Source organism: Hemicordylus capensis, chromosome 4 (genome assembly GCF_027244095.1).
Source record: "Hemicordylus capensis ecotype Gifberg chromosome 4, rHemCap1.1.pri, whole genome shotgun sequence".
NCBI classification, from domain to species: domain Eukaryota; kingdom Metazoa; phylum Chordata; class Lepidosauria; order Squamata; family Cordylidae; genus Hemicordylus; species Hemicordylus capensis.
In genome coordinates this window covers 152,639,068-152,654,309 of record NC_069660.1, presented here as the reverse complement: position 1 = coordinate 152,654,309, position 15,242 = coordinate 152,639,068, and the positions used below count along the sequence as shown (strand labels likewise).

General features: G+C 47.1%; 1 protein-coding gene across 6 annotated transcripts in view; it reads right to left on the bottom strand.

Annotated features, from left to right (window-relative positions):
• The window catches only part of RGS8 (regulator of G protein signaling 8), a 71,817-nt gene extending 60,214 nt beyond the window's left edge, over positions 1-11,603 (bottom strand). For 4 of the 6 annotated variants that reach the window (XM_053244998.1, XM_053245000.1, XM_053245002.1 and 1 more), the window contains exon 1: positions 11,313-11,603. In XM_053244998.1, coding sequence (XP_053100973.1) covers positions 11,313-11,518 — 206 coding nt within the window. In that variant the 5' untranslated portion in view covers positions 11,519-11,603. The remainder of the gene's footprint in view (positions 1-11,312) is intronic. The other 2 variants (XM_053245005.1, XM_053245009.1) reach the window with 2 other exon arrangements.
• Between the last annotated feature and the right edge of the window lie 3,639 nt (positions 11,604-15,242).

Here is a 15,242-nt window from a genome sequence, read left to right as displayed (position 1 = left end):
AAAAAATCTGCTCTCTCCATCCCGGCTGAAATAAGAGCCTCAGCTGTGCTTTCTCCGTTTCTAACTGATGAAGGGTCTTTAAATGGTTTATGTAGTGCAGAGTTAATCCAACAGAAGAGAGTTTGGCAAAAGGAATAATCATAACCTACGTTGTGTACACTAAAACAGATACTTTGAGGTAGCCCTGTTTGTCATTGCTTTAAGCAGCTACATCTGCAGCCACCCAGCACTACTGAAGGAAAACAATTCATCTTTTTTCAGCTCAGTGCACAGCATTCCCAGCCATATATAAGCCAGTGATGATCTGTAGTTTATCTAAAGCTGAAACTGAAAATGTATAATAGCTTTTTGTATATCCTCTTTCAAAGCAGGGAAAGATGATATGGCAAGGTCCTGGCTTTTCTGTGCTCCTGCCGGATTCTTGCAGGAAGGGGTCCTGGTCACGGTGAAGGTCAAAGCACAAGTCTGCTTAATTGCATTTTTAAGAGGTGCAGTTAAACCCCAAAGGGCCTCTTCTGGGTTTCAAAGTTACAGAAGGGATCCTGATCAGCACTGCAGTGGAGAGGTTAATTCTTTCCCATTGTGCTGTTTTCCTACCAAAATCCCCCCTCCCCCACAGGCAGGAGAGGGGGCCATGTTCACCCCTCTCCCCAGCGGCCCCTCGGAGTAAGGGAGATAATGAAGAAAATAGGGAGGGGTAGAGTTGGAGGGCCCTCAAGAGCTGGAGGCCCCGGGTTCTTTGAACCCATCAGCTCAATTATAGCTACACCCCTGTCCCCCCACTCACCAGCAACTATTGCTTAGAGCTTCTTAAGTGGCCAGTTCCTGCAAACAGCTAACTGTGGGGACAAACAGCAGCTTCAGAGGGTGATTTTCAGACCATGGTGCCAGAGAAAAGGGTTAACCCCTCCCTCTCTGCATTGTACAGTGCTGACATGAACCAGGCCCCTCCTCCTTCTTAAGAAGCTGGGTTTAAGCACACCTCTTTAGAACACAATTAAGAGAGTATCTAGTTCGATTTTTAGTTGCCTTGGGCTTTTGTCTGGGAGTCACTGTTTTCTTCTTTAATGCAGAAAAATCTCACGACTATCAAGACCAAACTACACATTATGTTAAGCCCATAGTTAGTAATCATGGATTTAATGTTTTTTTAAGCAGCCAGATCAGCCCCACCCCCGCAAATCAGGAACACAACAGCAGGTAGGGGGGTTTACCCCAACCTCCCCCCAGCCCCAATTCAGAGTCCTCTCCCCTTCCCCACAACTGCTGTTTGCCAAGGGTAAAAAGCTCCCAGGTAGGAATGTCCATCCTGTTGGATGTTGCTTCCTCCACCTTTCCTAGTCTTCAGTCCTTGCCAAGGTGCTGCTTACCATCCACATGGGTTCTCACCCCTCAGACATACTCGCCTTCTTCTGCTCCTCTCCTACTTCTTTGTGCCAATTCCTCATCCACTCCCATCATCTCCTTGCCTTTTGCAACAGTGTGACCTTCCAAAGTCTGACAAAGGATCAGGGCTATATACATAGCCAATATTACCCTATCTGCCCCCGCAAAAATCTGAATGCTATGAATCATATAATTATTGCATACATTGAGAAAATGTGCATCAACTTACTTATTTTGCATGATTTATGCTGCTTCTGCTAATTGTGACAAAAGGCAAGGATCTATGGAGAATACTGTAGCACTTGAACACTGGCAATCTTAGCATAAAGACAGACACAATATGAAAGAAACGCTAGCGGTGAAAAGCTTCACTTGTGGAAGTAAAAGATTCCTCCCAGGTTTGCAAGTGAAATGAGACATGCTTCAGGTGGGCTGTCTGTTTTGCTTTGTTTTTTAGTGCACATCATCATTCAAGCATTTATCTATTAATCAGTCACTTTATTATTATTATTATTATTAATTTAAAAATAAACTTCTTCAAAGTGCAAACCTTGGGAACTGAAGGAAAGAAGCTTTTTGGTGACATCACTGGAGGCCATCCAATCAGCACAGTGCACGGCTGGCTCCTGCTTCATACTTGGAAAATGTTGGCTGACATGCTGACAAATGATGCAGGGGTGCTACATGCAAAGGGCCCCACAGCATTTAGTAATACAGAATCCCACTAAGCAGGTGAGGAAGTTGATCTTTTACGCTCTCTCTTTCTCCCTGAAGCATTCTTTAGCATGTGAAAATGTATCCCTAAGGTCTGTGCAACCTTCAGGGACACTTTTATGTGTGTTAAAGAGCACTTCCAGGGAAATAAGAGATTGGCATACATTGTGTCCCCTATCTGTTCAACAGGACTCTGGACTCACCTCTTGTGGGAGGAGAGCTAGTCTTGCATCAGCAAGCAGGAATTGCTTCATTTATTAAGCAGGGTCTCCTGGTTTGCATTTGGGTGGGTGATTATATGTGTTCACTGCTGTCAAATACTCCCCTTAGGGAATGGGGGCCATAATTCAGTGGTGGAGCATCTACATGCAGAAGCTCCCACATTCACTCCTCAGCATCTCCAGGCCCAAAACCTTGGAGAGCCACTGCCAGTCAATGTAGACAATACTGAGCTAAATGGACCAATAATCTGACTTGGTACACAGTAGCTTCTTACGTTCCTGTGTTTACTAAGAGCTTCAGCACCTCCACACCACTAGTCAGCATGTCAGCCTTTGTTTACAGAGTTCAACTCTGTAAAGGAAGAATGTGTTTGGATTGCAGGCACTCATATTGTGTTTCCAGAGCAGCCCCCACTCTAGCCTATGTTCATCTCCATTGGCACTAGAAACTTGCCTTTTAAAAAAATAAATGAGATATGAGATTCTCAGGATGCCCAATTTATGCACTTTACATAGAGTTTTTTTCCTGAACACAGAAGATTACCATATGAGTAAATAAGCTAACTGAATTAGCCACTTCCATTGGGTCTGTCTGGTGGTGTGCAGTGTTCCCTCTAAGAGGGATTCCCAGATGTTGTTCAACTCCCAGCATCCCCAGCTGCAATTACCTTTGGCTGAGGATTGTGGGAATTGTAGTCAACAACATCTGGGAATCCCTGTTAGAGGGAACATTAGTGGTGTGCTCCCAGTAAAGAATTTGTAAAATATAAATTTAATAATGCTTGTTTTTCTACAGCTCTGAAAGTAGATTATTATTAACTGCTGTAAAACATGTTGCTCCCAAAATACAATTACTGGCATCCTAAATGTATTTAAGGAAGTCCCACTGAAATTAAAAGGATAAGTTCAGTATGTCTAACTTGTCCTTTTATTTTCAGTGGGACTTCCTTGAGTAAATTTAGTCAGGTTGCTAGCCAATAATTTCCAGAATTCCAGTGCTCACTACATTGTAGCCAAGACACAGAAGTCAGTTCCCAAGAAAGACTTACAGCATTTGTCAATAGAGTATTTATTTATTTAAAAAATCTGTTCATTACTTTCCCATAAAAATGCCCAAAGCTATGTACAAACGATAAAGTATATTATATCGAACAGCAGTGAGCTGGTTCACATGAGGATTGGACGGGCAGGAGGGCTGCAGACAAGATGGGATGTGAGGTGGACAGAGCAGGCATCAGCCTCTCTGCTGGAGCCCTCTGCCACACCACTCACACCATTGCTTCCCCAGGCCAGGTGGGGGCTTGGTGCAGTTTCTGCCAGCCCTGCCTCTGTCCACTTGGCCCTCCAAGGCCCTGGATGCCTTGCCTTCCCAATGGCCCCTGCCCCGCCTCAGCCTCTCAATCATGGGAACACCCACTATCACAGATGTGGCATCCACCTCTTCAGACAAGTGGCACTCTACCTGTGAGCAGTACAGCAAGGGGGGGGGTCATGCTGGGGTGGGACTTGTGACCCACTTTGGGCACATGTAAGCATGTCCTACGCCGTTTACAATGATATCTGAAGAGGGTTATGGTTTATGGGAAGAAAAGAATGAGGCAAAATGGACTATTGGCTGAAGCATAAATTCACTGAATAAACTTGCCTGGGTGGTATGACTTCAGTCTGCCAAGTGAGAACCATGCAGGAGGGAGGAAGTCTTATACACAGAAAACTAGCATGTCGAGAACGGCTGGGCTAAAATTCTTCTCTCTGCTAGGTTTCTGTATGGAGGAAATTTCTGTATGCAGGAGCTTCAGTCTGCACTGAAGTGCAGTCTGAAGTCCAGACATACACATTTGTTGCCTTAGTGAGGGCCAGATACTTGACTAAAGATTAGAGGTGTGCATGGACCATTTGGCGTGATTCGGAACCATGCCAAAGCGAACCAGTTCAGGCGAACCGATCGGCTGGGCCGGTTCACACAAAAACCAACTCAAACTGGTTTTTGATCAAACCGCTCGAACCAGCTGGTTTGCAGCAGTTTGGTTTGTGAGTGAACCGGTTCTGCTCACCCCTACTAAAGATGTGCTTGAAAGCAACTACTTAGAGGTCATTTAGAATAAGGTTGCTTGCACTGTGAGGTGGAGTAATGCTTTCCTCCCATGCAGGGCTGGGTCCAGGTTTCAGGGGCCTCAAGAGACTTACTCTGCTATCACCACATGACACCTGTGGGGGCATAGGAGGTCTCAGGGATCACCAGTGGATCCTTCTGAAGGCCCTGACCCTTAGCAGCTGCCCAGCTGTCCTGACTCTGGCCCTCTCCCATGCCGTTTTCACTGATTTAATTTACCTCACTCCACTTCAAAGCTGTAATTAGTTGCAGTAGAGGAAAAGGTACAGATATTTTAAGAGTTCTCCCTGCCCACACCATGGCAAATAGCAGCTTTAGAGGGAGGTCTTATATTGAGGAGACAGGATAGAGGGAAAGAGTTACCCCATCTTCAGTGCCACTCCTCCTCCTATCTTCCATGGTCATGTCTAGTTTGGCCCTAAGCCTGAGAGACCAGGGTCAGGAGATCTGGGTATGGGAGCTGCATTTCCCATGTTGCTTCAAAACCATCATCCAAATCACTGGCTGTAGTTCTGGTATATAACAATAGCACTGCTGTTTTTTCAGTAAACTTCTTAACATTTAATAAGCAAAATTATTTTTATTTTAAAAGTTCCGTTGGGTCATTTTGCCTACAAACTTTATTCTTTTGATTCTCTGAGTGCAAGCTGTTAATGAGGAAGATCACTCACTGGGAAGCTCAAGAATGACTGCAGACTAATATTTTCCCTTTTCTGTTTTCCCAGGTCAGGGTTGAATTAAGGCAGGAACAAAACAACACTCATGTGTTGACACAAATGTGGCAAATGTGATTAAATGGACAATAAAGAGAATTGCATTTCAGAAGGGCCAATACTTTAGAAAGCCTCTTTTGAGGCAGACAGAGAGGTTTGTGGAAAATTCCTGCTCAAATAGCCCCAGTGCTTTCTGTGTTTTAAGTAGACTTTATGAGTCTGGCTTCTATTTAATAGCTTTTGATAAAACAGTCATTTTGATATTAGATTTGAACGGCATCCAAAAAAATTTAAATCTCTTTAAGAAACCATTTTGAAGTAATTTCCTCATGACCTAGTAAACAACCATATGCACAAATAATAAAAAGTGAATGCACTGGAACAAGGCTGCACAGAAAAGCAGAACACTTGGGGGGCAGCAGTCTGTTTTTCTTTTTCTTTTGGGGGTGGGGTCTTCGTTTATCCAGTCCTGGCTCCTTTCATACTCTGCCTCCCTCCCCTTTGAATATGAACAAAGTTTTTTTCCTGTTTGGTTCTTCTTCTCTCCATTCTGTTCTTCCTCTGTCTGTACTCCTCCTTTCTTCCCTAAGACACGTGAAGCTATTTTGGAGTTCATTGGTATGTTCAGGTGCAGTGCCAGAGATCAAACCCTTATATATGAAAGCATAAGCTAGGGCTCATCAGCTGAAGATCCATAGATGTTAGGACCTAAGCACATAGCAGGTCCTGAACTGATGATCTGAGGGACACTGGGGTGGGGTGGGGATTTAACATGTACAGCTCATCACCGCCCAGCTCTGGCTGATGGAGGGAATTGTAGGTTTACTAGCCAAGGAAGCCTCCTGGTGCCCATAGGCCGAAAAAAGTAAAGTGATACTCCTTGGTCAGGTGTCTAGCTTGGGATTGCCCATTGTCCCCTAGGAGTATGCACAGAACCGGTTTTTGCGGTTCAGTTCAAATCCAAACCAAATTCAAACCGAACCGCTGGTCTGTGAACTGGTTCAGTTGAACTGACCAGTGGTTTGGTCCGCTTGATCAAACTGGGTCGAACTGGGTCAAACTGGGTCGACCCAGTTCGAAGGGCTATGTTTGCAAAGGGCAATCCATGAGGATTCCCCTTTATCAGCAAAAGGGAATCCTGCCTTTAAAAGGCCTCTAAGGGCAGTCAGTGGATGGCAAGAGGGCCCCTTACCACTGGCAGCAGTGGTGGCAGCTCCTCTAAACCCTGGTGCTCCCCCCAGCAGTGTGACCTTGTGGTGGTGTCCCGGTTCCAGCCTTCACGCATGTCTGGAGGTCAAGCAAATGGCCTCCACGCATGCATGGAGGCTGGAACTGTGCTGCTGCCACACGGACTACACTACTGGGGGGAGTGCCAGGAGGAGCCACTGGTACTACCACCAGTAAGGTGCCCTCTCGCCGCTGCCCCCAGCCACCCTTACAAGCTTTTTAAAGGCAGGGTTCCTCTTTGCCTCACTGGATTCCCCTTTACAAGCATAGCCTGTCAAACCAGGTCGAACCAGTCCGTAACAGTCTGGGCCCAGTTTGGTTTGAACTTCAATTAGCCATCCTTTTTTGAGGCTGGTTCTGTTCAAATTCAAACTGGTAGAACTGGGCCAGTTCAAATAGAACCTGATTCAATTTGAACCACTTTTGTTGGCTTCATCCCCTTCAACCTGCACCTCATGCTTCCCATAACTACACAGGAGGAATGTCCAACACAGGACTAAATATGGTTCCCTGAGGAACACCATCTGCCCACCACCAGCTGCCAACAAGACAGAGTCAAAGTGGTTTGTTTGTGGGGGGTTGCCAGTAGGTCACCAGGGAGAAGGGGTATGTTGGGGCCTTGGAACACCGCTTCTGACTTCCTCCTCAAAGTGCCCCCCCCCATTAATTTCTGACCAGGGACCCACCTATGCCCCATCACTGAGCTATGGGTTGCATTAGAAATACTCTGTTTCAGTGAACTGGAGAGGAGTCACTTCCCCTAAGTTGGGGGTGCAAGTGCAAAATTGTAGCAGATATAATATACAACTCTATACAGAGGGGCACTCCAGGGCAAGAACACACATGATATTTTAAAATCTTGCTTTCTGTCAAATGGTAAAAATGTCTCTGATTCTGAGCTCTGAGTACTGCAGCAGAATGTATCCCTGCAGCTACTAAATGGCTTCTGGCTTCTCTTTGTATGCTCAGAGACATCTTGCTTGATTTCCACAGGCAGCAAAACCAGAATCTTAACACCTTCCCCACCCTAAATCCAAGAAGCAGAAGCAGTGCAGTTGGATGACAAACTGAAAAGCTAGACATTGTAAACAAAACAAGACAAGACAAAACAAAACCACCCATTTCCCCCAATTGCACTTCACTTTGATAATTGCTTTTCAGGGATGCACCATCAAGGAGGGTGGCAAGGCTTCATGGGGATAAGTGAATTGATGTGTATGTTTGTAAACAACAGAGTGTGAGCAGAACAGAGAGACTGCAGTGTAAAGATTTAGCCTGAGGTTGAGCTGTTCAGCACAATATTGGCCTCTCCCTGCAGCTTTCAGCCTCGTTGCTACTGCTGTCAATACAGCAGTGTCGAGGCAACCTCCTTAGAAGAAAAAGGAAGCTTGTTGTGAAACATTTGTAAGATCTTAGAAGGGGGGTTGTATAGCAGAAGGAGTATCTTAAACCCCCAACGTATAGGAAGGCAAAAAGCCACAATCCTTTGCAGATGGAAAGAATCAAATGGGATTATGAATTATCATTGACAGTTGTCTTTTCCCACGTCCCAGCACCATTGTGCTGTCTCATTCCCTAACCCCTACTCCACATCATATTGATTGATGGGGCAGAAAAACACATAGGGGCCATGCACATGACCTGCCAGGCGGGCGGGCAGGCAGAGGGAAGGCTTTCCAAACCCTGCCTTCGCCCCAGACGGCCGTTCGGTCCTCAGTGGGAGTGCACAGAGCACTCCCACATGATCAGCCCTGCTCCATGCAGTGGGGAGCAGAGTGAATTGATCTGAGGCTGGGACGTTGTCCCGGAATCCCACCATGCACCACGCAACACATGTGATGCATTGGGGGATCCCCCCAAGAGAGGGGTGCTCTAGGTGCCTATCTCTATATGTAGGTGGGCTGGAAACATCCCGTGCTCACACACAAGCAAGTAGCTGGGGGTAAGAGAGCACTTGCTCCCTTAACCTCATCTAACAGCCAGGGTAAATAGCAGAGCTAGGTGGCACTGTCCCACCGGGATTGGGCCTGATCCCAGCAGTTCTCACCCGCAGCCTAACCCTGGGCATCCCTGGCCCAGGTTAGACTGTACCTGAGAACAGCCTCATAGTGTAATGTATGCTGGCCTTGGGCCGAAATAAACCAATACATACATACATAGTGTAATGACATCAGAAAACTGGATGTTATTCTACATATAGGTACTGCCAGTAGTGGCCCATATTAAGCTGGAGGGATGGGAAATGAGGCCCAATTGCTTGGGTATCTGCATCTGCTCTCTTGCTGCCTTCGAGTCCTGTACCAGCTGTGCAGGATGGCCATTTGTCCGGTAGGGAGGGAAATCCTAACACTGGACCAGAAGGCAGCAAGAGCGAGACTGCCAGTACCCAAGCACCTGGGTTTCATTAGTATGGGTTGCTACAGGGTACTGATTGTGCCAAATATTGGGGGGAAAGGAAGGCTAATAATAGTTTTCCATTATCCCCCTTTCAACTTTCAAGCTGAGTCAAAGTTAAACAAAGTAAAAAGCTTCCCTGGCACCATCAGTCCTTCCTGCCACAGGGGTCCCCTCCCTTCCTGCGTACCTGGCAGCTGCAGATTCAGGGAGATCTCCCTGGAGGGGAAGTATGAGACCTCCCTTTCTCATTCCCAGTTATCTAGAATGCTGCCATGACTGTCTGAAACACCAAGGAAATATAGTTCTCTGGGGTACACTAGTCCATACTTAATGGTTAGAGTGTTGGACTAGGACCAGGAAGACCTGAGTTTGAATCCCCATTCAACCATGAAACTCACTGGGTGACTCTGGGCCAGTCATGTACCTCTCAGCCTTACCTATCTCACAGGGTTGATGTGAGGATAAAAATAATCAGGTACACTGCTCTGAGCTCCTCAGAGGAAGAGCAGGATATGAGTGTGAAAATAAATAACAATAAATAATAAATAAAATCCTGGAAACTCCATGTCACAATGCTCCTTGTGCCCTAGATGTTCTGTCCCAGGCAAAAGAACCCTGGGAAATGTCATTTTTAGGGCAGTGGACTTCTGTAGTATGGACTCAAGACACTTCACAGAGCTACATTTCCTTATGCCTAGAACAAAGCCATGGCAGCATTCTAGGCAACAGGGTGGAAGGACACATTCAAGTGATCCAGCATGACTTCCCATCACTGCCACCAAGACTGCCAACACTGTCCTGCCACCACAACCAGGAAGGCTTGGAGGAAAGGAGCAATGGGTGAAGACTGGCAGGTCGCAAGAGTGTTAGAGGGGACATTTGGACCCCAAAACAGGATCTGACATCATCAGGATCAATATGGGGTCCAGCTTTGGAACTGGACTAAAAGAAAACTGAGTTATATTCTGATTTATTTATTTTTAATTGCTCAGTTTTATGAACCCAATTCTGAATCAAGCCAACTTAAGGCAAATTTGTCATCACTAACTGGATAGGAAGGAAGGGGAGAAACTTAACATGGGGGTGCCATTTGACCATATCAAACATATCATAACCCCATCCCCATCCCCACCCTCACAACACACACATTGTGTCTTGAACACATAATGCTGTTTTTCATAGGAAAGTAATGGTGTTTCTGTGTGGGTATAGGTGTGTGAAATAAAATGTTCAACCACCAAGGAGCCAACAAAGGAAGTACCTGTAGGCCTATTTACTGTCTTATAGAACTTATTGGGAGCCATTCAGAGCTGAATCATCCCTTTACCTGCATAGCCACACGCTAGGCTCTATTTCTTGGTCACGCTATCATATATGTGAACTGGCTTTGTACAGAAAGATTTTCTTTAAACAGCAGGATTCTCGAGTGGTGGGGGAGGGGACTGAGTAGGGCCACTAACCTTCCTACCCCACACAGTAGTGCTCTTGTGCCTTTAACAGCTGTATACCAAGCAGAAATTGTATGCTACTGGGATTCTTACCCAGCATGCAGGTTAAGATGATGGAACACGCTCTACCTGCTGAATTTCTGCTTGTCATGCAGCTGTAAAAGACACAGACTCTGGTTGCAAGGCAGGCATGGGATTTTAGCACAGAGAACACTTCATCTGAAGCCTTTTCTTCCCTTTATTTGTTTTAAAGGGCTGTGTGTCTTTCTTGCTTTTTGCACTCTTGCATGCGCACACCACACATGGCAGTTGCCTGACAGCCAAGCCTTTTTAAAAGGCACAGCCTGCTGTAGCCAACGCCCTCTAGCCCTCCAAGCAGCCTCATACTCTCCCTTTGTTATCTGCAAGCCTTTTCCCTGTCCCTTGGTGAACCCTCATTCGCCGCACCCGCTCGCCTTCTATTCCAGTTTTCTATAACCCAAATCTAGGATGGTGCTAATCACTGCCGCTTATCACAATAGTGTGAGCAACAAAAATCCAAGCCGGGGGGGGGGGGGGATTCAAGTAGCAAGCAACTGTCTTTCAGAAATAATATGAATAAAACTGCCAAAATGCTAGATAGGCGGCCTAGTGTCTGTGGATAGTAGAGCTCATAATCGTTGTCATTATTAGTACTGTAAATATATCCCACTTTTTTCTTGAAAAGCCTCACTGCAACAAATACTTCCCCAAGAAGCAATATAATTTTGCGTTGCACTCTTAACTCTGAGGAAGGGGGGGGGGTGAGAGAGAGAGAGAGAGAGAGTGGAAGAGATTGCAGCACCATCTCATTTGCCTTCGGTTATTCTGAAGAGGCCACAGACAAACATATCTACATATTAACAGATCAAGGGGGAAAACACTAGAGTGATGTTAATAAGGGAGGGAAAATTGTGTGCCTCTCCTCTCTCCTCTGCTCCGCTATGCCCCCTCATAAACCCCAAAAGCCATTGCTGAGGAGATTAGGTCTCCTAATCAATTAGGACCAAGAGACCCACAGCAAAGGCCACAAGAGGCAGTTTTCCTGCCAGAACCGCAAGCGCCCAGTTCTTACCTGTCTCTTAGCTGTCTGCACAGCAGAGGCTGCTTGTGTTTGGCAGGTGCTGGACGGGCACGGCTCACTGAGGCCCTGAACGACAGAGTCTGTGGCCTCTTGGTACATCGGAGAGCTTGAAGGGCAGCCAGCCTGACCACAGTGATCTGTCTAGAATAGCCTCGGTAACATGCTGCTGAGCCTGGCTTCTTAGCTCTGCAGCTCATGAAAAGAAGAGCTGATAGAAAAGGAGGGAGGGGAGATAAAAGGCACAGAATACGGAGAAGTGACAGAGTAAGGATGCTCCCTCAGATGTGTGCACAGAGGACTGAAATGCACAGAGGCTTAGGCAGGATAGCACAGGCTCACAGCCTGACTTGTTCTCATTATTCCAGCACACTGGCTCCTGCCCCAGGCGCTCTCCCTCAAATCCAGCCATTTCAAGTGTAAAATGGTAAGAAAAAGAAGGGGAGGCTGATCCCACTGGGATCACTGGAGAACTGTAGCAGCAGAAGGCTGAGCTGGAAATCACCTTTCTGTTTGCTAGGTTTTCTTTTGACCTTTGCCAGCAATGCAAAGCAAGTATAGGTGGTTTGATTCCAGTTACTATGCTCTTTTCCATGGTGCTGTGTGGCTTATCTTTTTTTGTTTTGTTTCCATGGGTGTGTTTTATAGCTGCTTCTCTCATAGACACAAAGAAAACTTATGTAGATTCAACTAAACGTTTATTCAGAAACAACTCTATTTTCTCCTTCTCCTTCCCGCCCTTTTTCTTACTGACTCCACCACCAACACTCTCTACAGGATTCCCACTGGGATAAACTTCTCAACAACAGAACTATATATGTAAAAGGCTTAGGTGGTACGTGGCTAGCCCTGCCCTTGCCGTGCTAAGAAAACCTGTGGCAGCTTGGTCAATTGGTGCTGGCAATGCCGCAGCCCCGAGTCGACCAATGAAAATGTGGGCCAGCAGCAGTGCATGCAGAGCTGCAGGAGGGGAAAGGAACGAATGCCCCTGTGTGTCCCTAGCCTCAGCACACTGCAACATGTCGGAACAGCCTGGGCAAACATGGGGCAGAAGATGGGTGATTAGAACACATCTGTTCTAGCCGCTTCCATCTCTCCCTCAGACTGGCTGGTGATGGCAGCAAGGCCACAAAATAAACTCCCATGGCCCTCCCCTCACACTCAAGGGAGTGAGAACTGCACGTGCCGCACCGTGATCATTGGGGCTGGAGGAGAGCAGAGGAGCATCAGCCGCCTTCTGTATCTCTCTCTCTCTCAAGTGCACTGGCTCTGAGGGGAAGGGATGGCTACCCTGACCTCCCCTCCCATGCAGCAACTTCAGGCGGGTAACAGCCTGTGCGGGATCCCAGGAAATATGCCAAATGGGAGGGGCGATGTTCTGAGAGGGATCAGGGCCTTTAAGCGCAGGGGCGTCGCTAGGGGAGAAGGGGCCTGTGTTCACCCATCTCCCCAGTGGCCCCTCAGAGTGAGGGAGATAATGAAGAAAATAGGGAGGGTTGGAACTGGGGGGGCCTCAGGAGCTGGGGGGCCCAGGTTCTTTGAACGCATCCGCTCAATTATAGCTACACCCCTGTTCAAGCGAGAGTTGGTGCTTTTCCTCATCACCCCCTTCCAACTGCTCACATAGTGACTGGCCAGGTCAGCTTCTCAAGAGGTTTGTACTCAATTCCCCACAGGTGATGGTAACGCGACCCTCTTGGGGTGTGTGTGTCCTTTTTAGTCTGTCCTGGGGTGTGTGGTCATGTTAAAAATGTGTTAAAAATTACTGTGTTTGTGTGAGGGTAGGGGGCCTCCAAAAGCCTTTGGGTCCAGGCTCCAAAATTACCTAGGTGCACCTCTGACCATGCTAGGCACACTTACACTGACACAAGCTCCTGTGCACCCAGAGGGGGCCTTTGCAATTGCAGCATTTCTAAGCAAAACAGCACCCTTCCTAGAGGGCTAAGGAAAGCAGTCAGCCCCAGGGGAGGAGCCACCATTGGGCGAAAGGGTTCAAAGAACCCAAGCCGCCAATGGCGAGAAGCCGCCGAGAGAGCCCCGCCCTGTGTGGCTCGGGCTCCATAGGAGCCCAGAGCGAACTCCTCCCTCCCACACCCGGGCCACCGAGAGCCTAGGCAAACTTTCTGCCAAGTATTTCAGGCAGCTCCGACTGCCTAATAGAACGTTTTTCCCTTCCTCTCCCTCTCTGGAGAGAGAGAAAGGGGGAAACGTCCTATCAGGCAGCCGACCCTGCCTGAAATGACATGCTGAGAGCTCATTTGGGCTCTCAGCAGCTCAGGCCACGCCCCTTGTCATGTGACTTTGTAATGTGCAAGGGGGCGTGGCCTGGGCTGCCCTCTCAGAGCGTTATTTCAGGCAGGGTTGGCTGCCTAATAGGATGTTTTCCCCTCTCTCTCCCTCCAGAGAGGGAGAGGAAGGGGAAAACGTTCTAGTAGGCAGTCGGAGCTGCCTGAAATACTTGGCAGAAAGTTTGCCTGGGCTCTCGGCGGCCCAGGCGTGGGAGGGGGGAGTTCGCTCTGGGCTCCTATGGAGCCCAAGCCACGCCCCATGTGCATGACATCACGCGCATGGGCATTTCGGAAGGGGCCGCCGAGCGGTGCTGGACACAGGCCGCCGCTCGGCTGGCTCCGCGCCTGGTCAGCCCCTGTGTGCAGGGGCTTGCGAGGCGACCCCCACAGCCACTTTGCTTCTGGAGAAAGAAAGAGAAAGGAGGGGAAAGGGAGGGGGAAGAAAGAAAGAGGGGGACTGAGAGGGGAGGAGAGAGAGAGAGAGAGAAGGGAGAGGAAGAAAGAGGGGGGGAGGGGAGAAGAGAGAAGGAGAAATGAGGGGAAAGGGGAAGAGTGTGAGAGAGAGAAAGATGTGCATGCTCCATTTTAACTTCATGCAAAGTAGATGAAGAACAAATGCCAAGTATTTCAGATAACTTATTTTAAAATATTAGTGCCTGTGCATGTTTTCATGGGGAAATACATTGTTTTATGTAGTATATGGAAACAGTATACACAGAACCTATCCATACCAAAATAGGTTGCACTGCCGTCTTACAGGTTATGTATTAGTCACTCAGCTGAACTTTTATTTTAATTTGCAGCAAAATTAAACATGGCAGAAACATGGTGATAAAGATGATTGCTTTGAACAATCACCACAGTATCCTCTCAACAAGTATAACTTAATATTTTGGTAACTATGCTCAAAGGAAAATATATTTTTAATATTTGTCTTCCAAATTCAAACCAACCCACTTCTAAGCACTCTCATCAGACATGTCCTTATTTTGCTTTACAGAATTATCTTTTTCTAGGCACTTTCCAGATTAGACCCTGCAACGGGGTCACGGTCAGGTCTCGGAAGTGTGCTTTCACACTTCCTGCATTGTGACACCACAGTTCCTACACGGTCAGCAGGGTGCCATTCACATTGCCAATGCCTTGTCTCGAATTTAATTGCTGCGATATAGAGCTAGACCATCATATATCCAGCATGAGGAAGTTGCTGTTTTATCGGGTTGTTAGTTGCTGCGAGACTGCTCCTCCCGCTATTTACATTTTCAATGTGACTTGCCTGAAAGGAGGCATTTTGCTGCTAGTCTGGAAAGCACCCTAATGTCATTGACTGATATAAGGGAAATTACTCAAAGTAGTCCCATTGAAATTAAAAGGGTAAGTTAGATAATCTTGCCCAAGTTGCCCTTTTAATTTCAATGAGACTATTTTGAGTAATTTTCTTCATCATGTCAGCCATTGTTCCCACATGTCTCACATTCACCAGTCAATGTAGGGTAGCCAAAAGCAAAACAGAATCACCTTCCCACTTGACATTTTGAATGCTTACACTTACAGTGTACTCACTTCAGAATACTCAGGGGCAGTTCATTAATGAAGTGAGGTGAGGCAACAGTCTCAGGCAGAGTATTAGCCTCAG